The sequence below is a fragment of the Falco peregrinus genome, chromosome 10 (genome assembly GCF_023634155.1).
Source record: "Falco peregrinus isolate bFalPer1 chromosome 10, bFalPer1.pri, whole genome shotgun sequence".
Taxonomy (NCBI): domain Eukaryota; kingdom Metazoa; phylum Chordata; class Aves; order Falconiformes; family Falconidae; genus Falco; species Falco peregrinus.
Window position 1 is genome coordinate 39,764 of NC_073730.1, and position 25,032 is coordinate 64,795.

The 25,032-nt window shown below is 41.4% G+C and overlaps 1 protein-coding gene and 1 long non-coding RNA gene across 3 annotated transcripts in view; both read left to right on the top strand.

Annotated features, from left to right (window-relative positions):
* Positions 1 to 1,839: 1,839 nt before the first annotated feature.
* LOC129785268 (uncharacterized) lies at positions 1,840 to 9,879 on the top strand. The gene is made up of 2 exons (XR_008749054.1): positions 1,840 to 8,004; positions 9,065 to 9,879. It is a non-coding gene; the product is annotated as an uncharacterized LOC129785268 (long non-coding RNA).
* Positions 9,880 to 11,373: 1,494 nt separating this feature from the next.
* The window catches only part of GPSM2 (G protein signaling modulator 2), a 30,898-nt gene continuing 17,239 nt past the window's right edge, over positions 11,374 to 25,032 (top strand). Inside the window, exons 1-2 of one of the 2 annotated variants that reach the window (XM_055815587.1) lie at positions 11,374 to 11,469; positions 23,720 to 24,026. In XM_055815587.1, coding sequence (XP_055671562.1) covers positions 23,965 to 24,026 — 62 coding nt within the window. In that variant the 5' untranslated portion in view covers positions 11,374 to 11,469; positions 23,720 to 23,964. Of the gene's footprint in view, positions 11,470 to 23,719; positions 24,027 to 25,032 lie in introns of those variants that run through there. The other variant, XM_055815588.1, reaches the window with a different exon arrangement.

The window sequence follows — 25,032 nt, forward strand, 5'->3', positions numbered from 1 at the left end:
TTCCAATCTCAACAAAGAGGGTCCCGATAACATTTTGTCCCCTCGGCAGTGTCTGACTTATCACCTGCCCTAGCCTTAGTTATCCAAGAAGCCACCTTTTCAAGGCTTGTAAGAGGGTAGTGCCGCGGTACCTAGAGAGTGAGCCTTAGAGGGCTTCTGTAACCCAGAAGACTTGGTCCTGTCCTTCAGGATTTGTGAGTGAAACAGCCTGGTTTTAAGGGGCCTCTTCTAATAAGAACCCATGTTTTTCAAAATTTTAGACGTGCAGTTCCTTGGCTCACTTATTCCAAGCTCCAAAATTCGCAGACCTTTGGTATTTGTTTTGGTTCTTGGAAAAACAAAGGTCCTGTTTGAGTTTTCTGGAGGCATGTCTTGCCCTTTGGCGGGTTTCAGCTGTCACCAGCTCTCATCTCCTCTTTTACGAGTCTCTCTGCAGCCTTCTGCACTTAAGAACATAAAACTCCATGAGTTTGTGCCCCAGCTGTACTGCAGCTGCGCATTCAACACACAGGTGGCACAGACACTGGCAGAATTGTAAAGTCGTGACGAAGACAGAAATTCCTTGGAGATTTCTAGTAAGCCAGTGGTTAATGTGTGTGCAATGTCAGCATCGTTTTTTCTGGAGGACTGAGTGTCAGTTTTCCGCTTGGGAGATTCCATCTCTGATCTAGTTCCACAGCAATGTATAACTGTGTTCCCTACGTATCTTGGGGCAGAATTATGCGTTAGGTGCTGTTGTCTGCTATTTAAAATGTTGTTTGTGTAACAGGTCCTGTATCAGTTGCAATTTGCTGTTTGGGTCTGCTTTAGACAAAGTTTCAGCAAAGCCTTTGTGCAAGTAACATCTGAACAGTGCTCCAACAAAGGCTTTCAGGTGGCTGGTTCTTTCAGTGGAGGGTGTTCTTCAGATGACAAATGCTACTCTGCTTGATCTTACTTTGCAGCTCAACAGGCTCTGCATTCTTTCAGGTGAGCTTCGGGTGCAGGATACGCAGCTTCTGACACAAAATCATTTCATTCATGTGTAGAACAGTTTCTGTGCATAGAGCAGAAGTACAAGATACTGTTGCTAGACATGCCTCGTCACTTTGAATCCTATTTTGTCTTAGAACTGGGGAAAGAAGAAGGAAAGGTGTTTGATCCAAATACTTTAGATGCTGATTGCTGTGAAAGCTGTTATGGGGCAGAGTCAAAGGACATTAGGTAACCTTTACATCTTCTTAGTGCTTGAATCCGTACAGTTAATGTGGCATACGTGGGTTGTCTTTTTTTTTTTTTCCAAAATGTCTGTGAAGATTTGTGCCATGAAATCCTCCTGGGCACCTGTTCAGAGAATGGTGCGAACTGTTGTGTTTTAGTATGCCTGTGCAGCACTCATGATTGTTAAGAGCATGTAGGGTTAGGTTGTCTGTTTTGTCTGCACGTCTGTTTAAGGGCAGTAGCACAAAGACTGTATCTCAGCAAACAGAACCTTTTCTGGGATTATTTGGTGTCCAGAGTGGAGCTGTGTAAATTATGTTGCCGTTCTGTGAGCTGTCTTGGAATAAAACCTGGTCATGGCTTTGCCTTCTCGCTTCTGCTGCAGGCTTTGCATCCTTATGGGAGCAAAGACCAGACACCTATCACTCACACAAACGATGGGTGTCATTCAGTGTTTCTCATTCATTTTACCTGCAAATTTGTGTAAGAATGGATTCGTGACAGTCCACAGGTTCTGGACTATCCTTTGCTATTATTGTCTCTGTACTAACTTACTTAGATCCATCTGTCAAGTTGCATCCTTCCCCAGAGATGTTTCCATCTTAAGGGATTTATGATTCCAGACTTCAACTTTTTTTTTTTTTGTCCAGCACAACACGGAACCAAGACAGACAGTTGTTTTTTCTGGTGACCAAGATGTTGTCCGGAGGTAGAAGAGCAATGAAGAAAGTTTGCCATTAACCCTTCCTGTGATGTTGGCAGTCTTGCCCTAAAAACAGAGGAAGGGAGGAACAGAAACAGGCAGATGCTTTGTTCACGTGGGAAAGTTCTAAGATGCTCAGAGCTGTGGGACACTGATGTCATTTCCGCAGCAAATTTCTTTGCTGAGGATTGACTTGGCTGTCTGAATGGACAGCTAAAGCCCTCTTCAGACTTAAGTGCTGCATTAAAACAGCTTGTATCCTCGTGCCAAAATCTCAAAAAGTATGTCAGGAAGCTCAAGCTCCTTCAGGAGCATTAGATCACCTTTCAGTGTTTAGACCCTGTTTGCATCATTGATTTGTTGAAATAAGATCCACCAGGGATTCGAGTCCTGAGCTGGAGTGTCTCTGTCTCGTTATAAAGATGAGGAGATGATACTTGTGCTTTTGTAGGTGTTGTAATACTTGTGATGATGTCAGAGAAGCATACAGGTGACGAGACTGGGCCTTCAAGAAAACCCGGATAGCATAGAGCTGTCTGACAGTCGACTGCAAATGATGTGTGTACTGTCTATGGATCAGGCATCACCAACATCGTTGAAGGTAACTGGACTATTGGATACAGATGCAGATGTCTCTTTCCTAACGAAACTGGCCTTCCTCTTGACCTGTAATCTCCACCATGCAAGGAGTTGTGGGCCTGGGGGGAATCGCAGACAGCCTCATGGCAGCAAAATTGGTACTTATCACCAATACAGAAGGACAAAAGGCTGCTGTTCAACCCTATGTGACTGTGGCCCCTCTGAATTTATGAGGAAGAGGCTGTTTGTCACAATGGGGAGTTCAGATAACTATGGATTTTCACTAGGGACCGCTGTGTTGCAGGGCATGGAAAGACCCACAATGGCTTTGAAATGGTTAACAGGAAAGCTGGTCTGGCTGGATCAGTGGCCCCTCGATCATGAAAAACTTGTAGCCCTGCGAAATTTGGTAACAAAACAATTAGCTGCAGGTCACATTGAACCATCTTATAACCCATGAAACACCCAGTGTTTGTAATTAAGAAAAAATCAGAAAAATGGCAATTATTGCATGATTTGTCAGATCAATGAGGTGATGGCAACAATAGGAGCATTACAACCAGAATTGCCCTCACCTACAATGATCCCCATGCTATGGGAAATTGTTGTGATTGATCTAAAGAATTATTTTTTTACAATTCTGTTAGATGTGAATGATATGGAAAAGTTTGCTTTTACAGTTCTGTCAATTAATCATGCTGAACCAACACAGACGTATCACTGGAAAGTGCTTCTGCAAGGAATGAAAAATTCACCCACCATTTGTCAATGGTTTGTTGCTCAGGCCTTGACCCCAATTGGGGAAAAATATTCAGCAGGGTACTGGTATCATTGTATGGATGATATCCTTTTGACTGCTCCAACATCTCCAGTGTTGTCAGCAATGGAACCCGACACGCGAGTTTCACTGGAGCAGTACGGCCTGCTGTGGCGCCAGAGAAGGTGCAATGCACCGAGCGGCCATGGCTTCACTTAGGCACGCAGGTGCTTGGCCGAGCTGTGCAGCCACAAGTGATCCAGTTAATGATGGAGGTAAAAACCTTGAATGATGCACAGAAATTAGCAGGAATTATCAATTGGATACAACCTTATTTAGGCCTGACTTCATCACAGCTGAGGCCTCTTTTAGAACTATTAAAAGGGGACACTGATGTTGCAGCACCGTGGTCCTTAACCCCTGAAGCAAAGCAAACAGTTGAGATGGTGGAATGGGCAATACAGGACAAGCATGTTTGGAGAATTGAAATGACTGTTGCAGTACAGGTATTTGTTTTAATTGATGACATGATACCATTTGCAATGATTGTACAGTGGAACTCTGATTGGGAAGACCCACTTCATTTATTGGAATGGGCTTTCCTGCCTTGTCATAACAGAAAAACTGCTCCTGGCCTATTTGATTTATTGGCACAAATCATCATTAAGACCTGAATGAGATGCTCAGAGCTGTTGGCAAGAGACCCGGAAAGAACTGTATTACCTGTGCAGGTAGACTATTTTGAGTGGTGTCTAGCTAACAGTTCAGCATTGCAAGCTGCATTGACAAATTATACAAGACAAATTGAGTATTATCTTCCCTTTCATCCATCATGTAGATTGGGAAGTCAGATTCGTATTGGCCAGAAACAACTAAATCAAAAGGAACCTGTGACAGGTCCTACAGTATTTACAGACGGGTCAGGAAAGACCGGAAAGGCAGCTGTTGTCTGGTGTGATGCTCGTCAATGGCAACACATACTTGAACAACAAGAAGACTCCCCTCAGATTGCTGAACTTTGTGTGGTTACTTTGGCATTCCAACAATTTACTTGTGCAGTGAATGTTGTTACAGACTCTGTATATGTAGTGGGGTTGTTACGATGACTGGATAAGGCAATCTTGGGGGATGTGCGTAACGCCTTGTTATTTGGTGTGCCGCAGCTATTATGGCTGACAATTCAGAAAAGATCACAACCATATTATGTTTTGCATATTAAAAGCCATACCACTTTGCCTGGATTTGTGGCAGCTGGTAATGCACGGGCAGACCAGTTGGTCTCAGCTGTAACAATGGGACCAGTGCCTAAAGTGAAACAGCAAGTAATTGAATCCCATCGGTTTTTACATCATGGCTTTCGTGCCTCAAAACGTCAGTTTCATTTAACAACTGCAGAGGCCCGTTCTATTGCTGCAGCCTGCCCTGACTGTCAGGGCCAACACGTACCTGCATATTATGGTACGAACCCTAGAGGTCTGCAAGCTTTGCAGATTTGGCTATCTGATGTTACCCACATTGGAGAATTTGGTAAATTGAAATATGTGCATGTGTCTATTGGCACATTTTCATCAGTCATAGTAGCTACCACACACACATAGGGGAAATAGCTTGTGATGTCATTTGACATTGGCAATGAGCTTTTGCTGTATGTGATGTTCTGCATCAAATTAAGACCGATAATGGTCTGCTTATGTTTCCATAAGTGAAAGCTTTTTTACAGCTTTGGGGGGTTACCCATATCACTGGTATCTTTAATTCTCCTACCGGACAGAGCATTGTGGAATGTGCACACAGCACACTCAGACGCTTTCTTCAAAAACAAAAAGGGGGAATGACTGGTGAATCCCCTGAAGCATAGCTTAATAAAGCCATGTATGTGCTGAATTTTGTTAATATAACCACCTATGGTTCACCACTTTGAGTCCCTATGTAAAATGACCACTGTCTCCCCTGGCGTTAAGGTTAAGGTGAAAGGACCTGCAGAGCAGTTGGTGGTCACCTCCATGTGATTTATTAACCTGGGGAAGAGGGTATGCTTGTGTCTCCACAGATAGTGGCCCCCGGTGTGTTCCTGCTCGCTGCATTCAGCTTGCCCTGGATGATCTACAGAAGTGATGGCTATTATCATCCGCCTGCACTACCTGATACCGACGTCTGGCTCATCCTCACCAATGCAACCAATCAATCTACACTGTGTGTTGCCATGACTACCCCAGTGAACCCATTCTGAACATGCCTGGTGGACATTCCTTTCACTGAGATGGAACGGGATTCATTGTATAATCATACTGTACAAGGGGCTTGCGTCAGTCCGGGCATTTGGGAACTGAAGTGGTGGTATGATGCCACCTGGTGATTAACAGGGGGTGAAGGTGCTCAGTGGTAGAGAAAGAATGATTCAGGGAGCGGGCTTGATAAAATTCAGAACTTCCCGGCCCTCCCATTAAGAGCCCAAGAACTGGAATTATTAGGAACTGTAAAAGCTCCCATGTGTTTTTATTTAAAGTTTACCAGGTGGCCTAGTGACTCGAATGAAACAATGGGTATTGACTTAACTAGTAGCTCGACAATCTATTGAAATGAGTCTGCATGGTGCAGTTATACTGCACCTAGAACAGTCAAATCCAGTACAGTCCTTGCTGGCCTTTTGAAAAACACATTTTTGATTTGTGGGAACAGAGCTTGGATGGGAATTCAGAGTAGGGCAATAGGGGGACCTTGTACATTTGGTAAACTTTCCTTTCTTCACCCCAATGACTCCACGGTTAGGATGTGGAAACAGCAACACACTCAAAAACAGTGCAGTGCAGATTTCTCAACAGACTGTAATTCTCAGGTTGAGTTTTGGAATGCAGTGCAGCATATATACTTCCTTCTTTAGTCCCTTCTATAGGAACAGCACATGCTCTTAATTCACTTAACAAGTTAGGTTGTTGGCTTGCTAAAGAAAGTAATGCTACAAACACTGCTCTTTCTGGCTTATTAGCAGATGTTGATTCTGTTCGTCATGCATCGCTACAAAATCGAGCTGCTATTGATTTTTTTCTTGTTGGTACAGGGACATGGATGTGAAGACTTTGAGGGAATGTGTTGTATGAATTTATCGGATCACTCTGAGTCAATACGTAAAAGTGTTCAGCTTCTGAAAGATGAGTGAAGAAATTACAAGTAGATGATGGATGGGATTGGTTGAATAACTTGTTTAAAGGATGGGGACTGTTTAAAGGTGGTTGCTGTCTCTGATAAAAACCGGGTTGTTGATTTTGTTCATTGTTGTAGTTGTGTTATTGATGTTGCCATGTCTTGTGTCTCTGCTGCAATGGGCCCTGCAGCAGAGAACACAGACAATTTTTGTAACACAAATAGAAAAAGGGGTAATTGTGGGAAACCTTAGCTGGTCTGAGGGATCGCAGTATGAGCTTAGCCTTGAACAGATACCCGTGTACCCATGAAAAGTCTGGGAAGTCCCAAGAAGAGCTGAGTTAACAAGATAAAGGAACTGCCAGATGTACAAGTCGAAGAAGTGTATCACGGATGCATCAAAGAAAAGGCCATCCAGTCATGAACTGGTGGTCTCTGAGTGAACCAATCATGTACAGACATGCACTCTTAAGAGAAAATATAAAAAGGTTTGTAAGAATGATAAACGGGGCCTTTTGGCTTTTGAGCACAATTCTCTGTATGTTGTGTCTGTCTCAACAATGACAACCCATGATGGCGAAGTTGACAGAGAAACACAGGTAAGAGACCTTTCAGTCCATTTCATTCACCCTCCATTGATTTTTGCATAGCTTAAAACTCCATCCTCACTTAGACATGACAGTGCTAATGCCTGAAAGCCATCCAAGCCCCTTCCCAGTCAGTGGAGAGGAAGAGGCACTCCCAGATGCCTCGCACTGTGAACATCTGAAAAGGATTGGGGTTTTTCTGATATTACCTGAAACTTTTTATTCTACTATCAAGATGAAGGGAACTGGTGTACTGAGCAGAAGTCTGATATAATGGTTCTCAGTTCAGAAAAATTTCCTCAAAGTCTTTTTTTTTTTTTAACAGGAAGATGATTTATATAGCATACGCATCTCACCAGCACCTACAGCAGTACCCACACTGATCCAAACTGGTTACTTACTCTGCGTTTACTGTGGCTTTTCTGCATGTCATAGTCAGTATGGAACCTCTTTCTTCTTTCCGGGTCCTCCATTAATCATAGGCATGTAATTGCAGGGGAATGGAGGGGGTTGCAGCTGTCCCATATTTTAGGATCATAATGAGGGACAGCCAATGTCTATACCTTTAAATGTATTAACATGTGCTTAGGGATGTAGTTTTTGTGTTACAGCAGCTTGCTGTACATTCTGCCTGTGTAGGAATGGATAAAATCTTGGTGGTTAAAAGTCCATCTTTAGGTTTATAAATTCAGTACTTGTCTCCTAGTGTTGCCGTTGAGCTCCTTAGAGCACACTGCTCTAACGCTACTCAATGCTGCTCAGTAAAAGTATCAGCATCAAACTCTATTCTGTAGCCAACAGGGGTTATTTAGTTGTTAAATCTGTTAGTCGTCACCTCTTAATAATTACATAATGCATACTTATCTGCTATGATGAGTATTATGATAATTATGAATTAGTTTGTATTAGTTAATTGTTACTTATCTGACATATTGGTATCTGAGCTCATGCTGGTTGTTCAAATAGTTTGCCTCATTCTAGGTCCTTTACACACTTTCTCATAGGAGTTTGTGCCATCGTTGGAGGCATATTTACAGGTATTGCACCTTTCAGTCTTTGGTCTTTCTAAATCGTAAACGTTTGCCATCTTACTTTTTCTAAAATCTGATAATAAATCCCTGTTTGATGGGGAGAGATGATTTCAGACTTCAGGAGGGGATATAGCATGTTCTGTAGAGCCACGGGAGTGGCATCAGAGTATAATGCAGACTGTCAAGATGCTGTGGATGATGTAAGACCTATCATAATATTTTACTTTGATGCTCTAAAGGACATTTTGTTTTCAAATAATGCAGTCTTTCACATACCATATGAATGTATCTGTACTGGTTTTTTGGCCAGCTTGGGTCTGTAAGCAGACAGTTGCTTTCACGTGGAACTAAAGCCAGTAGAACCTGTGAACCCAGGTTGCCATGAGCATAGCCATCTCAGAGGTCTCAGAACGTGTTTCCAGACATAGGAGCTCCAGTGAGTGCTCTGCAGGGACTAAAAGTAGCCTTCACAGCTAGATGGGGTCCCATAAGGAAAGGCTGTTCCTGCAGAACCGTTGGAGTGTCTGGGCTTTGTTCTCAGTGTCTGCTCAGCATCATGTGTGTGACACAGCCCTGCCTTGGTCCAGCCTTGCACTCCAGGTAATAACCCAGGGTGCTCTGAAACACAGTCATAGATGTTCACGTGGCTGTGAAGGGCCAGTCTGCAGATCTGGTCAGCAGATCTTACTGGACCTGAGAAGTCAGATTCTGTATGTATCGTGTAATACCTTTGTCTGCAAGGTTCTCCCATCACCAGAGGTGTCACAGTGCTCAATAAACCTGATACTATTAAGCAGAATTTCTGTCTGTAATAAATTGGTCATCATTAATTCTACGGCTGACTCAAGGACAGGCTTTCAAAACTTGTTTTCATGACAAATGCAAGTGCCCTCTGGCACTGATTAACTTTGACAGCCAGTTCATGCTGCCATATGCCATGTTCTGAGTCTATATTCTAGAGGAAAGATGAAATGGTGGCCAAGGCAGCCAGTAGCATCCTAGCTTGTATCAGAAATAGCGTAGCCAGCAGGACTAGGGAAGTGATTGTCCCCCTGTACTCCTGCAGTGGTGAGGCCACCCCTTGGATCCTGTTACAGTTTTCTCACTGTAAGGACATGGAGGTGCTGGAGCCTGTCTGAAGAAGAGCACTGAAGCTGTTGAAGGCTCTGAAGAACAAGTCTGATGAGGAGCAGCTGAGGGAACTGGGGGTGTTCAGCCTGAAGAAAAGGAGGCTCAGGGGAGACCTTATCGCTCTCTACAGCTCCTTGAAAGGAAGTGGCAGCGAGTTGGGGGTACCTCTCTTCTCCCAAGTAACAAGTGACAGGATGAAAGGAATGGCCTCAAGTTGCACCATGGGAGGTTTAGATTGGATCTTAAGAAAAATTTCTTCACTGAAAGGATTGTAAAGCACTGGAACAGGCTGCCCAGGGAAGCGGTTGAGTCATCATCCCTGGAGGCATTTAGAAGTTGTGTACATGTGGCACTTTGGGACATGGTTTAGTGCTGGACTTAGCAGTGGTAGGTTAATGACCGGACTTAAAGGTCTTTTCCAGCCTAAAGGATTCTGTTCTAAAGACATCAGCTGTGTAACAGTTTTTGTGTTACAGGGTCAAATTTATTCCATGGGTAGAGGTAATTTCAGGGCAAGACAACCACAAAAGGCAGTCATCTGAAGTGTCACTCAAAGACCTGATAGTAAGTCCAGTAATTCTGTCTTCTACAGTAATAAACAGAAGACTCAGTTCCCGTTTTAGCAGCTACTCTTTATATAGTATTGAAAAGTGTGTCTTTGTGTAGGGCCAAGTAATCACTTATTCCTTGAATTGAGATGTTGAATAAAAGAACAAACAACACGAATCTTCATAAAGGCACTGAAAATACCTTTAATTCTGGTCATGGACCGGACTGGTACGTTTCCTTTTCAAACCATTCAATGCCTTTATTGCTGCGCTCTGCTTCTGACACTGCTGCAGTTATTTAGGTCCCGGCAGGACTGGCTGGCATTACGTGCTGTAGGAGGAGCTGCTCTCTGCCTGCAACGCCTTCAGGACTTGCGAAGAAGTGGCAAAGCACCGTCACCCCGGCCACAAGCCAAACTCCAGCTCCCCTCCAGAGTGGCAGCTGCCTGCGTGTGAAGCAGCCCCTCTGCCGGTAGCAAGCCCCGCTGCCTCCTCCCCACACTGGATCTAGAGTACAAGGATAATGAGCTGTCCTAGACAAAGTTGTCATTTGCATAGAGATGCACAGCATCCCTCTTTTGCTAGCCGTATATGCAGGTATTGAGTGTCTGTCACACATTCTTCTTCTGTATGACTAGCTAGAAAGGTCATCACAAACTGAAGTAGAACGTCCTGGAAAACTGAAGTTTTGCAGATCATTAGAACAGTTTGCCCATGGTGTTACTGAGTAAATATTAAATTAGGCTCTAGAACTATCGGATGAGGTAACATGCTCATTCACCGCATGAAGATCCTGAGCAAATCTGTACTCTAGATCCCCATCTTCATCTATTCTGTGCTTACTTACAGGTAAAATTGGGCCATTATACAGGCTTTGGCATTCTCTGAGAATTCCTTTTTTTCAGGAAAAATTCAAGTTGTTCTTGAATGCTTGGGATTGCATCTGCAACAAATAGGACACTGTTTAATGGAGGGGGGAGTCCCTCCTTTTGTTTTATTACCACCGGCTCTGCCGATAGCAATAATGTCACATCCTCACTCGAGGTACTCCACAATTCCCAGGGAACTGCTTCTACTCCTAGTGGTATTTCAAAATGAGGTTCTTCATTTTTTAACACATGCATAATTTCAGAACCCACAAGGATTAGCTGAATCCTGTCACGTGCTAGAGATACCTGAGTACCACGTCATGCAGAAGGCCTCTCCCTAATAACGATACAGGGGAACAGGGACAAATGACAAACCTTTCCCATCTAACTTTTCCAGTGAAAACAACTGGAAGGGGTGGCGAAAGGTATTCCACTTCCTCGCCTACTACCCCTTTAACAGTAACTTTTTCTTGTGATTAAAAAATCGAATAGAATTCCATTTACTTTTGCAGCGATTTGTCCGTACCCCTTTCCCTCTTGTTCCGAGATTGTCGGGCGAACGGTGCGTTCCCGTTGCCTGTGTCCTGAATTTCCACAAAAACACATTCTAAACTCTCAGAGCGTAACCGAGACTGCCAGCTAGGGTCCTGCTCGGGCCCCCGACGCACCCGCCCTCCGCCGGGCCGCCGCCGCCGCCGCCGCCGGGCGCGGAGCCTCCCCTCGCCCCCCCCAACCCGGTCCGTACAAACGACGCGGCTCCCGGCGGCGGGGCGGGGCGGGGCGTGCGCATAGCGTCCTGGCGGGCAGCCGTTGGCCCCGCCGCGCGTGGGGGAGGGCGCGCGGGGATTGGTGGGTTCGAATTGCGGCTGCGCGTGGTGCGGCGATCGCTGCGGGAGCCGAGCGGGGCCCGGCGCCCGGGTGAGGTAGGGGCGAAGGGAAGGGGCGGCCGGGGCCCCGGTCCCTCGCCGGCTGGGGCGGAGTCGCGCTGGGTACGAGGAAGGGGGGGGGGGTGCGGCGCGGGGCCGCCTGGCCCGGATGGGAGCGCCGGGCCCCGCTGCCGGGCAGCACCTGCTCCCGCGCCACGGCTTCTCGGCCCTGGCTCCGCTTGGCTGTGGCGGCCTTTGCGGCCGGGCCGCTGCCGGGCGCCTGCGCGTTGCGAACAAACGCGCTGTACCGGGGGCTTGGGGGAGCGGCTCGCTGTGCCTGGGGCTGGCGTCCCGGCGCGGCGCGGCGTTACTCCGGGCGGCCGGCGGGCTCGCTGGTCTGTGAGCGCAGCAAGGCGGCCCGGCCCGGCCCTCGGCCGCCGGCTGGCACCGAGGGGTCGCCCTCGCTTCTCTGAAGCCAGTCGGTAGCAAAAAGGCGTCACGTCAGGTATCTTTAATCAGGTGTGTTGTGCGTAACAAGATAAGTAAGGATGGTAAATAGCAGATAAAAGTTTAAGGGAAGGGGAAGGAACGAAACAGGTTATTAATACAGCAGAAGCCAAAGGACCAGCAAACGTACTGTGAAGTATATGGGGAGCCAGCTCTAAACCCTTCAAGAATTTGAGGTAGACGTTGTGTTTTAGCGTGTCTACACTCAAATTGTACCATACCTAGTCTTACTTACCCACTAGACTCTAGCCTTTGCTGGTCTACTTCCTTCCCCTTTTGCTTATTCAGACTTTCAGTGGGGGGAGCATAGTTGGTCAAGAGTTCTTCTTTATCCCTTTATTGCCCTGGTTGCAAAGATGCGGATTTTACCTCACCTCGAAGCTGTGGCTTTTCTTCTGCTTTAGAAGCTTTTTTTCACCCTGACGCGCAGTTCCTGGTAGGTTCTTGCTGGCGGGCTGCAGGGTGAGTGCATCCTGGGTTGCCATGGAGAGCTGCAAAACCATCTCGGAATTTAGAAGAACGTGCTGAGTCTTGCATCTCAAAAAGACCAATTAAGAGATTCTGGTCCCTCCTTAAATTTTGTCTGAAAAGTTTACATCTTTTAAGTCGTAATTTCATTAGCACAGAAAATGTCGGGAAAAAGGGCATCATCACAGTGCAGTCTTTGCTTATATATTTTTATTGTGTTCAAACTAATTTATTGGCCTCTACCAGTGTTCCTTCTTACTAGTTGCATTAATGATTACCCAGACTTCTGAACTGTGGGTGTGTGTCCCTCTTTGGTGGGAAGGACTTGATACTTTCAGTTACTTCCATATAAAGCTGGGACAAAACTTACCTGAAACTTAAGGCAGCTTTATTGGACTGGAAGAAAACTCTGTGGGTCTTCTTGGTTGCTTTATTTAAATGCTCTTGTAACTCTTTCAAGCATCTTAAAAACTACGTAGGATTGTACATTCTTGCTACTCTTGCTGGAGAATTACTTCAGAACTTGATGGTTAGAAGGTCAAAATAATTTTTGAAAAGGTATTGATAGGCACCTTACCACTTTATTATTGTGCTCTTATTGTCATTTTACTTTACATTGTTAATATTTTTTTCTTTTTTCTGAGATATTTAGAGACAACATTTTTTTCTTTGCTTGGACCTTTTGGTAGTTAGCAAGTGTGTCTCTTAAAACTGTGAATGTTGAGAAAAGCATTGCAAAAACATAGAAAACGTGGGTTTTTTGGCATCTTCTACAGGAGAACAATTTTGAAAGCAAGTCTTACCTCCTATACAATGCCAGGATGTGAATATGTTCTTTTTATGCTATAACTATTTCTAACACCATTTTGCAACCTTTTCTTGTTAGCAGATGACAGCACACCGATTTTCTAAAGCAGTGTTCTTCAGATCGCCATGTACAATGTGATTTGTAAAGCAGCTTGGCTCCCCACTAGTTAGGAAGGAAAAGTTTTATTAAGAAATCAGTGGTTTTTTTCAAAAATGAATGCTACTTGTCCGTAATTTTAACTGTTTGACATGTGGGGAATTTTTCTTGCTTTACAGTTTATCTGGTTTCTGCTGTTTTGCTTAAAACAGGATTGGTTTTAGTTTCTCCTGATTTTCCACTTTTTTAATTTAGTAGTGAAGATACTTGTACTTTTCTCTTTTTGTCTGTCATTCAGGTTTTTTGTAGCAGTTGTGCAGTTGGTTTCACTTTCCACAACTTAGACGTTCCTGCCCAGATCTGGTAACTGGTCTTGCTTTTAGTAGCTTTTAAGGTTAACATGGTAATGAAATTGTTTATATTTAAGGAGTAAGTATTGATCTCATGACTTTTTCAAAGATTAACCTGTTATTGCTATTACTATTCCTGTGAATGAAAGAATAGAAATATACTAGGTGAAGAAAATCTTAACTTTTGTTTAGCCATTTAATAGTAAGTCAGCTATACAAATGATGGTATGTAAAAAAGTGAAGTATTATTTTGTGGAAGACCACAATGTTAGGCATGTAGAATACAGGAAAAATCGAAGTGGAAAAACTGGTTAGAGATGGTCTGCAACATATGTAGTATTGAACAAATGATGAATGTCGAGTTGCCTCTTGGGATTCAAATTTGGCAGTGTTTGAAGAACATGGTTCTTGTTCATGTAATAAAACTTTTGCGTATTAGAAACCTTATACCAGTAGGAAAGACAAACTTTCATGCAGCTGAGTTATAGAGAACATAATTGATATATGATCTGCAGAGAAGCCCCTCTAAATCTTTTTTATTTCTTTTCCCCTACCATTATTCTGCTAGTATACTGTCAGTAATTTTGTTCCTTGTATGCAATACTTTGGAGTCTGTACCTTATTAGAGGACAGGGTACACTATTGTGACCAATTGTATTTGCATGGTAATCTGTATGTATAGTGGATAAATCTATGGGCAGCGGGGGCAAAATGGAGTCTAGTTCAGTATGTCACGTAGACTGAAAAAAAATGCATCGACTAGCTTCTGAATAGATTTGCATTTGAATCCCAGATGTTAGAATAAATATGCAAAGCAATTTGCAACTTGGCACCTCAACAAATACTGTTGTCCTTAAATCTACATAGGTGATGTGCTATAAATAAACTGTATCTATGTCTATAGGAAGTAAAAAGAAGAAAACGTGTTCTTCTTACAAGAGTATGTGTTTATCCTGCACTGTACAGTTTATACAGGCTGTAGCCATATGTTCAGCTGTGGACTTGTAATAGAGAAGACAGTTAATACTTGGGAATTGAGGGGCACAGGTGATGCGCAAAGCAATGCTGCTGGCATTAAACTGTCATGGATCATTTTGGTTGTGTAATACAAGGTCTATGACAGCTACATCTGCTCCTTGCACAGTAAAAACTTGCTGGAGTGGTAATGAGTTCTTTATGCTGACTGCCTGCTAAATCTCTGAACGACAATCACAGTATGAAATAGGAAATTTGAAATAGCAGCTATATTGCTTTGCTTAAGTTGCAATTGTATTTTGTTACCAGTGATTCTAAGGACTTTTTTAAAAAAAATTATGGAATCTTAAGATTAATTTTCCCCTATCTCTGTAAGATGCTTGTGCAATCAGTCTGTCTTCTTTCTTTTACTTATGAGGATTTCTTTTTACAAGATGTTACAGGCCAAGAAGGAGTTAAGCAGAACATTTTATTGGAGAGATTTGCGATCTACTTGCTCTATCAGCTTAAGTGCAAATAGTCCACATCTTGTGCTGAAATTTTTTTCCCATCTGGTGTTCTTTCACATCGTATAACATGCTCCATTTCCCAAACTGAAGGTACTTGGGTAAATCCCTTGTTGGTTAGGAGAGTTCTGGTATATGTTAATTGGCATGATGAGATTGTCCCTAATAAGCAGAAGGAGCAATGTTTGAATTTACGTTCAGAACTTGGTAACAAAGCTCTTGCTGATTCTGTGGTAATATAATTTCCACTTACACTAAGAATAAAAGGGTCACAAGTTACAGGTTTGTTGTGAACTGTCATTGAAGTCTATTGTGGCATTTAAGCACTTTAAAGCTGCGTATCTCATCTGCAGTTGTGGTATGCTTGGAAAGAAGGCAGCATGATACTTGTCTTCAGTCTATGGATGACAGTATGTTTTAACTTGGAACTTGTTCTGATAAAAAATAAAAATGCAGGAATCGTAATACCATGATGTATCAAATATGTGAAAAATTACAGACTATTCTGACTTTGCTCTTTTTTTAAGGCAAAGAGAGGATGTTATTTTTGTGTCTTCTACCTGAAATCTTAATCGTGCTGCATTTAGAGTTAGCTTTCAGTTGCCTGATTAGTTTTATTTTGGAGGTGCTGGATTCTGCTGGCACTTCATGTTCTTTTCCTTTCTTATTTTGTCATAGTGTAGGATTGCCTTACTTCAGGATTTAAATAGATCGCTTACATAAACTATCTGCAGGAATATCCTTATAATAAAAATGCTTGTGGTTACTTGTGTTAGCTACACCCAGTTCTTCAACTTGCACACTGGACAGTAATTACGTACATTTAAGTAGCAAGCTGATTTCCAGCTAAATACTGATTCTCTTAGAAAACGGATGCTCTGTTCTGGAAAGATACTCTTTGATAGAGGTACTGAGAGGTCCACCTTTGCATCATTGAACACTGATAACAATCTAATATGTGCGTTTATTGCTGCTGCTTTGTGTTACTCAGTGGAGTCATGTGTGCTAGCTGTTAGTTTGGTTTTGTCTACAATACATTTTAAGACTGCAAGTCACTGTATGGCCTGCATCATTGCCAGATGCCTTAAATACTTCTATTTGCAAACGTATACTATACCTTTACTATGCCTAACAGGGCACCTTTGCATTTACTACAGTTAATAGAGTGGGCCTGAAACTATGACAGTACTCTGAATATACTAGCCATGAGGATGGTTTTTTTTTTGGTCACTTAGGTATTGCATCATTCTCCTGTGTTGCTGGCATCTCTTTCTGTTCTTAATTATTTCACTTTAAATAATGTCTTTACTTTTCAATCTGATTGCTGGGTGAAAATAGGTTGTTTAGTGGGACTAGAGATACCAGATTCTGGCCAGAAATTTGAATGTTCCTTACCTGAAAGTTTTAAGTTTTTCTTTAGTTCTTGGTATGATACATGTTTCTCTTGTTGCATAGTGTATATGCAATTTTTACCTACTGCTTTAGTGTTTTGTATAAAAGGAAAAGAAAATAACCCAGTAAGAATGCTGGTGAGCTGCTTCTGTGGTTCTTTCTGACTCAGAGGCGGGAGATGCTTCTGGATTCAGTTATCATGGTTGGTTGGAGTAGGTTTTTTTTATAATCTGGCAGAAATAACTTGTGTCATTAAGACTGCTTGTGTTTTAAGGTTAGTAATTGTGGATAATATTGAAAATAACATTAGGCAATGCTTACTTGTTAAGAGGTGTTCACACAACCTGCACAACAGAAGGGAAAAAATGAAGAAAAAGGATATACAGAGTTTAAAATGCTTGCCATGTTGCAGACCTTTAGCATTACTTAAAGCCCCAAACACTATTAAACTACGTACTCCACACAGAAAGGAAAAAAAACTACTCCTAATCTACAGAATAAGTGGGAAATATATACAGGTAATACCAGAAGGCATGTAGAAATGCTCCTAGACTGTTGTTTGCCTTTAACAGAACGTTGTGTAAGCCAGGGCATCTAGTCTGCTATGCCAAGAAGAGGTGTGGCGAAGAATCAAGAGGAATTAGTATATGCGAAAGGGCACAGAGGAAACGAACCTTCTCTTACATGTTTTTAGAACCCACAGTGCAGCAGGGTCCATTGGGTTTAGGTAACCAAAGAAATAAAGGAAACCTCAAACAAACAAATGTTTTTAGAAATAGGATGATAAATACCTCCACTGTTGCTATGTCTGTCATAATGCAAGACTGTATTAGCAATTAGATAATAAATTATGGGCTCTGCTCTGGACCTGTGTTCTTCTAGTGTGGAATTCAAGTCCATGCTTTCAGCTGTGGGTATGGTGAGATCCTCACTTCATTGTGAGCAAAATTTGTCTCAGAAATGCAGGGCACCTGTTGTTGTTTTATTATTTTTTTAAAATAATCTCAAGATTTAGAAGGATCTCGTTGCTAGGACATTTTTAAATCTTGTTTAAAACATATAAGTAGAATTCTGTAAACTAGTATGATGTATAATTATGTATTTAATCTTGTAAAATAGTATGTTGTATGCAGTATTTTCAATACTTTTGTTTCATGTAGTTATTAATATTTTCAATAAAATTATTTCACAGTCCTACTTTGGGTTGTTCTGTGCATTCTTGTACTCCTTTGTCAGCAAGAGGTTTCTCCTCCTGTAGTCACATTGGCTGAATTGACGTAAATTAAAATACTTGGACAAAAATTCTTTTCTTCCATTTGGCTAAATACAGTGCTAGAAACAAATTGGGGAGAGAAGTGTAGAATAGAATCAGTTGTATCACTCAGGAGTTTGTGACAGATGATAGTATTTGTGTAATTTTTCACTTATCAGTTATTTTAATTTTTGGATGGAGGAGTGTCATGAGTGCTATAGCTCCTATCATTAGTATTTTTCTACTCTTTATAACCTCTGTGCTTCTGTTGCCTGTCTTGAAAAGACTGCTGCTTATACTGAAGTAGTGAAGTCTTGGGCATTAGCTGACTAAGAGAGATGAAATAATTTCATAGATAATGGAGTCAGGTTACTGTTTCTCAGTACAGTGGTTCTGTTCTTTTGATTCATAAAAGGTATTTAGCTAGGCACTGACCGCTTCTGGTAATAAAATGTTTGTCTGGCCTTATGCTGTCAGTTACAGTTTTTTGACTCTCTTTCCAGCACAGAGCTGATGGTTTCATATATAAAAGATAGCTCTGTCCACATGATTTGGGGAAAGGAGAGGCAACTATATTCCTCCTTCTGTTAGTATGCTCTAAGTGAAATTTATGTTTGAGAAGCACTGTGTTAGTAGGATTCCAAATTTGTTGAAAGAACATCACATGTGGCCCAAAGCTGATACAATACCCCCACCACCCTTTCCACCCATTTTAGGATTGTCTACGATACTCAGTCATGTGGGTTAGTTTCCTATGAGCCCGTATTTGTAAGTCAGAATGGTAAATACAACTGGGGTGGAGGAGGAAGCATCTGAATCAAGAACATTAGATGGTGGTATTAATTTATTTGCAGCTTGTCTGATAGCATAGGATGTGTTAGGCTGGGTCTTCCCTGTGTTTCACAGTGATTAGAAACTGCAGAATCTGCTTTATCAGACTCACACCTAGGAGGAGTGTCTGAGGTAGTTGTTTACGAACCTCAGCTTTCCTGTTTTGTCCTTCTGATGCAACCTGTTGATGTTTGGTGTGAACTGCACTTGAGCTGTATGCTGGGATGTATGCTTGTATGCTGCTTGTATTGTGTAGTGCTAAGCCAGTCCTTTAAAAGAAGCCCTGTGGTTTATTCTGGGGGTGTATCTGCTCCATATATAAATCCATGAGGAGAAAAAGGCAGTATTTCAGAGCAGGTATTGTTCCTACATCATCATTGACCCTGGATAAAACCTCACCTTCACTTCATCAGTGAAGGTGGTTTCTATGTGCTGTCAGTTCATCAGCTGTTGAACTTGTGTCAAAAGTGGTGGAGAGAAGAGTTTAATTATAAACTTCCAAGAGTAACCACACTGGGCTTAGTACAGTGTTTCCTGTATCTGTATGATCCAGTGTCGTGACCAGTCACTTCTGTTGTGCTATGCTCGTTGTTTGGAAAAAATTCCTTTTTCCCAATGTGGCACACAGTTATTTTAAGGCTTGTTCACAGGGGAATATGTATTAGTACAGAAATGCTAATGATGCTGCTGTTTACTATGTAAATACAATATTAAACTTGGTATAGAAGTTTAAGGGTTTTTGTGGCTTATTTTAGGCTTATTTGTTAGTTCAGGTGAATTTTAAAAATGTCCTTGGGCAGCATTTGAAGGTGAAAATTATGGTTTGTCTAGTTCTGAATGCTCCTTGTTTTACTGTTTGTGTTTACATGCTGCAGTTGTAGATTTTGCTGGTCTGGAGTCAAGCTAATTTCTGTATTTAGTAATAGAATTGTCAATGTATTTTTTGTTGTTGTTGTTTAGTCTGTCTCATTCTCCATAGGGTATGCAAAGCTCTGTTTTGCTTTTAGATAATCCAGTGCAAGCATCTTTTCCTTTTTTTTTTTTTCACCCCGTGGTGTAGCCTCTTCCTGAAGGAAATTCACACTTAGTTCACTATTGGGATATTTGCCTTTAATCTTGAAACAGCAAATCTCTGTAGCTAGTTTTTCTAAGGAAATAAAATTTGTGCAATTGGTCTGTCTGTGCTTTCTTTTAGTAGCTTTTGAATCTTTGTCAGTGATGACTTCATTTGGCAGACGCTCATTTCCTGTAGTTTTGTGAAAAATAGCAGATGGGTAGAGACGGCATTACTTGATAGTCTCCTTTAGGGAAAGGCAGAAGGAATCAAACTGTTAGATGCTCAGTCTGTCAGCCTCCAAGTGACTGGTTGGCATATGTCAGCCATGTAACTGTAGATAAGCAAAGCAATACTTTTGATCATCAGACAAACTCCAAAAAGGAAGGTATGGATTGAGGGAAGGAGCCAATGAAGCTGCAGAAATGTACTGTTTTAAGGAGCTGAAGGAGAAAAAAACCATCTCCCTCTCCAAGTATGTTGTGATCATTGGTTCTATATACTGCTAATAAGTAGTATCAGTTTTCTGTTGTTGCCAATTGATTTTCACTTGTGTGGAAATACAGTATTCTATCAGAAGTTAAAATGGAGGGATCTGTTGCAGAAGTTCAGTGTAACTAAGAACTGCAAACTGGTAAAAGTTGATTGTCTACCATTGTGATAAAATTTGTAGTATGTAATAATATCTTTTGTGAAATGGAAAATGCCTTAAACATGAAATGCTTGTCTGGAAGTTGTAATAAGTAGGACGAGTAGTTTGCATAACAGGCTTTTGAGAAAGAAATTGCAGCTATTGTTTTATTGTTGTCAGGGACTTGAAATAAACTGATCAGAACTGAAGATAGGGGAGTCTTTGTTTCTTCTTTAATTTTTCTTGAGAGAGCACGTGCCTCATTCAAGTATTAACATGTATATCACTGATCCAGTTCAGTGATGTTAATAGAAGGTTGAGATGCACTTTGAATATCAGCTTTTAGGCCTTGGTTCCCTTTTTGAGAACACTAAACATAAGTTTATGAAAAATACTGAGTAAGTGCAAGTGTGGTGGTGTTTCACTTCTTAAAGCATTGTTGTGTGGGTTTCCTTTCAGTATGCAACATTCATATTTTACCATGATTTTTTTATTTCATTGTAAAATTTGTTGAAATTAACATAATAGATTTTATGCAATTTTAGAGGATCAAGTTAAAAGTAGTTTCATAGACTTTAGTAAGGAATTCAGCCTTAAAACCTCATGCCATGCAAACCCCAAGCTTCTGTATCTATGTAGCTTCTATGTAAATCTGTGATTTAATAGAAAAGAATGAAAAGTGACTTGACAGCGGTAAGAACATTTTTTTTAAATAAAACTTTGAACTGAAGCAAAACTGGCTTTTTACTGAGGGTTCAATTAAAGATCCTTTAGCTGTTTATAGTCAGGGTGGATAAGCCCTAGGTATGGCTCATGTTTTTCTCCTAATAGAGTTGAAGTATATGTGTTGTCTGTTGTGGGGTATAAACTGGCTGCCACATTTGATTGCCTAACCTCTGCCTTGCTTTATTTGATTGGGCGTGGGTGGGGAGGGGTAGTGGTTTTGGTATTGTACGACTGTGTAACACCGGTTTAGTTTTCCACTTCTGAAGGAGGCTGTATTTTTTTTCTGTATGCTTTTTCTCCGTACTTTGAAATTACAAGAGAGCTAGGACTCCCTGCATTTGATAACTGGAATAGTAAAATTGTGCATTTTAAAGTTGTGTATACAACTTCAGTTTTCTATTTATGCTTTCCTGAAAGGCAGCTCTTTAACATGGATATGGATTTTGCATTGTTTAGAGGTCTGAGGAGAAAAAATTTAAGGCAGCTGCTTTCCATCAATACAGATTTTTTTCCTAGTAAGCACCAAGTCCTTTTTTCATGTGAAAAAAGTTTTGATTACGTGAAGTTTTAATTAAAAATGCAAGTTTAGGAGAAAGCCCATTTCACTGTTAGATATGCTGATAGAGTAGAACTTGTGATTTCTGTTAATTCATTAGGCTTTTCTGCTGAAGGGTTGTGTCCTTGGATCAGTTGTGTTGATCGCCAGCTTAGGAAAGCCTTGGTTACACAGGGATACTCTGAATAGTTAAGTTGCATCAGTTAAAAGAGCATGGCCTAGTTTGCTGTAGCGTGGTCCTCCCAAGGCTGGTTTCCGCCTGAGAGATGCTGACTGTGGAAGCGTTCCTTGCTTTCCACCTCCTGAATTCTGAATTCACCGCTCTGATATGCTTTAAGTTTGCTTACTGATTACGTGGTGGTGTGGCCGAAGGCATAAGCTGGCATCCTTATGAGGTATGGGTGAAGGAAGCAAAGTACGAAGACCAGACCCAGTAATGATCTGTGATCATGATGTGTTGGCCAACTCAGGTGTGTCTGTATCACCCTCCCAAGACCAGGAATGTGCTGTGTGGCCTGTCAGGAGAGAAGAAGGCAGGAACAGTGATTCCAGCTGCTTGGAGATGGTGTTATCAGTCAGAGGATGAGGTTAAGTATGAGGACAGAAGTGTAGCTCGCATAAAATGAAGTTATAAACATCTGATGTGAAATGTGCTGCTGAAAATAACAGACATTTAAACAAATGCGGTTGTTCCGATGTACTTTCAAGTACAACTTTTTTATTACATTTGGCTTTTTATTTTAAAAAAAGCTTCTTAAACCAAATTACTCAGTTAATAACAATTGCAGTGTAAATATGCAAACAAATTACCAGTCATTTCTTGATCCATGGTAGCTGTTGAAGTGCACACTTTTTAGTTTGTGGCATGTAGTAATTTGCAGGAGTGTATCCATCTGTGGAAAAGAACTTCAAATTCCCTTGCATTTGCTGAGCAGATGGAATGCTCATGGATGATTGCTGTGGACTGGGTGGCTTACAGCTATCTGCTGGCACCAGTTACCTGACTGGAGGCTCAGACAAACTTCCGGAGAGTAAATACCTGTAACGCAATCTGTGCAGTGTGTGGGTTGCAGTGGTATTGTAAACTGTATGTGTCACACTTTGTAATGGCCAAAATACCCACACCCACTTGCTGATGCCAAATAATTGTAATGATGAGCATGGAAGGACAGAGTAGTTGTTTGACTCGAAGAATGTGGATGGTCTGTTTGAGGGGTGCTGTCAAGGTAAGAGTATGATGGGAAGCTGGTACTTGATGAAACTAATGAGAGGAAAAGGCATGGTCTACCTTGGCAATTAAAAATAGAGAGGGTTGTGTTTTCTTCTGATGACAGCTTTAAATCTGAGCTCTGTTCTTGTTTCTTGATATCTCTGCAGTCTCTTGATGAAATACGGATTTCTGAATAACACAACTATATGTTTACTTGCAAAGGCAGGTAATACTAGTATTGAGCAATAAATATGTCAGTTCCTCTACTAAGAATATGCTTAGAAGTGGGTAAACTTTTGAATACAGAGTTTCTTCTTTGTTTATCTTTTCCCTGCCAGCCTAAACATGTCTGATGTCTAAGTGAAAAAAAACACAACACAACAAAAAAACCCCAACAAAAACAAAAACCCAAGGAAAAACCAAAACCCAACCTCCCATACCTCTCCCCTTTACTTTTGGGAGTCGTGGGTGAAAAGGAGAATATAACTTAACCCTCTGCTGGCTTCTGTGCTTATAATGTTCCAAGCGGGATGATCTCCAGAATGGATGATCTCTACATGGGATTGTGCCAGCTAGTTCAGACTGCTGTCATGGTTTCAGCAAGTACTGTTTATGTGTAAAGCAGTTTGTGATCTCTTATATTATGCCTTTCCTTCTGTAGCTTTCATCCTTTAAGCTTTTTGCTTGCAACTTCTGAGGCCAAAGAATACTAACAAGAGTAAATTACTCCAAGTTTCCAACGGGAAAGAGCGTGCTGTTTTTTTGTTAAACCTTCTTTGCTTTCTCGCTTGCCTACAGGAATTGCCATATGTATGTAGAAGGCTTTGGCTCTGGCTTTAAGGTCTTGATTGACACTAACTGCTTGGTAGGAGTAGTGTGATGCTTTTACATCAGCTGCAAATGGTTATAAGAGTTCAAGCCAAGCATCTTGTGTTCCCTTTGCAGAAACACAGCTGAATGGAGAGCCACAGATGAACGAATTTGAATGCGTTTCTGAAGGTTTAAGACGTGTCTGACAGTGACCTCCTGACCTTACTAATAAAGAAGAGTTTTTCAACAGGAGCTTAGGATATCTTTTCTCCAACTTATTAATATAGTAACTGGAATGGTGTTCTGACAAAAATTCTCAGTAGTAAAGTACTTGCCCTACAGCAGAACAATATTATTTTCTCTACTGATAATGCAACTCCATGGAGGAAAGTAATGCTTTGATAAGTATGCGTGAAGATCGCTCCTTTCATGTGCGATACAGGTAAGACTATTCATTTTAGTATGGATGAGTAAGTGCTGTTAATAATAGAAAATGAAACAAGTTGCAACAAATAGTTTGATATCTCTGTTACTAGTGTAACTGAAACCGCAAGCTAAAATTTTTGTTTTCCTAGATTTTTGAGCTATACAATTTCACAAAAGTAGTTATATTATTGTGCAGTGTTGGAGCTGCATGTGTTTGCAGAATAGTACATGATTGTCTGTAGTGCTTTGTATTTCTGATAGAATGATATGAAGTATGATTTCTGCATGGTAATACCTGTTCCTTCTGCTTTTAGCTTTTGGGCTGCATATGCAAATTGTTGAGTTTTGTCTGCTAAAGTTCTCTGTACTTGTCTTATTATTGCTTTTATCAATGATGGATTTTTTATGTGCTGTCACCTAGAGCAGTGTTTTCCTTGCTTTAAATAAAGCAATTTGATTGACAGATAGAAACTGCTTTGATCCCTTGGACTAAAAAAGTACTGGTTTTGCAAGTCAAAAAGAGATGTGGTTTCCCTTCTGAGAGCTTTTATAATTTTTCTTCTGGAATCCCCTTTACAGACAGGGGATAACGCTTTAGCATTGTGGACTCACTATAATGAACCTGAACAACAGAAGCATTGTGTAGTGCATGCTATTTGGATGGCTGGTGTTTGGAAGTGTAAATATTGCAGCTCATTCAATAGGGAGGGGTGCTGGAATGATTGTGCTAAAAACAAATAAAAAGTCTGATTCTTGTTGTGTGCTTCCCCCACATTCTACCCTGGTCATCCTTACTTTGGAGACCTTTTCCTTGCTAGCTAACAGGAACAAAGCTTTTATTTATAAGCTGGCACACACTACAGCTTAAAAATAATTCTGAAAATGTTCTGACAGTGTTAGATTGCTGTTAGATTGGTCTTCCATTTCATAGAAAGACAGTCTTAGTTCGGGTTAGCAGATGCAGTCAGAAGAAGGAGCTTTTTCACGGTCATTAAGGAGAACATTACACCAAACTGTAACTT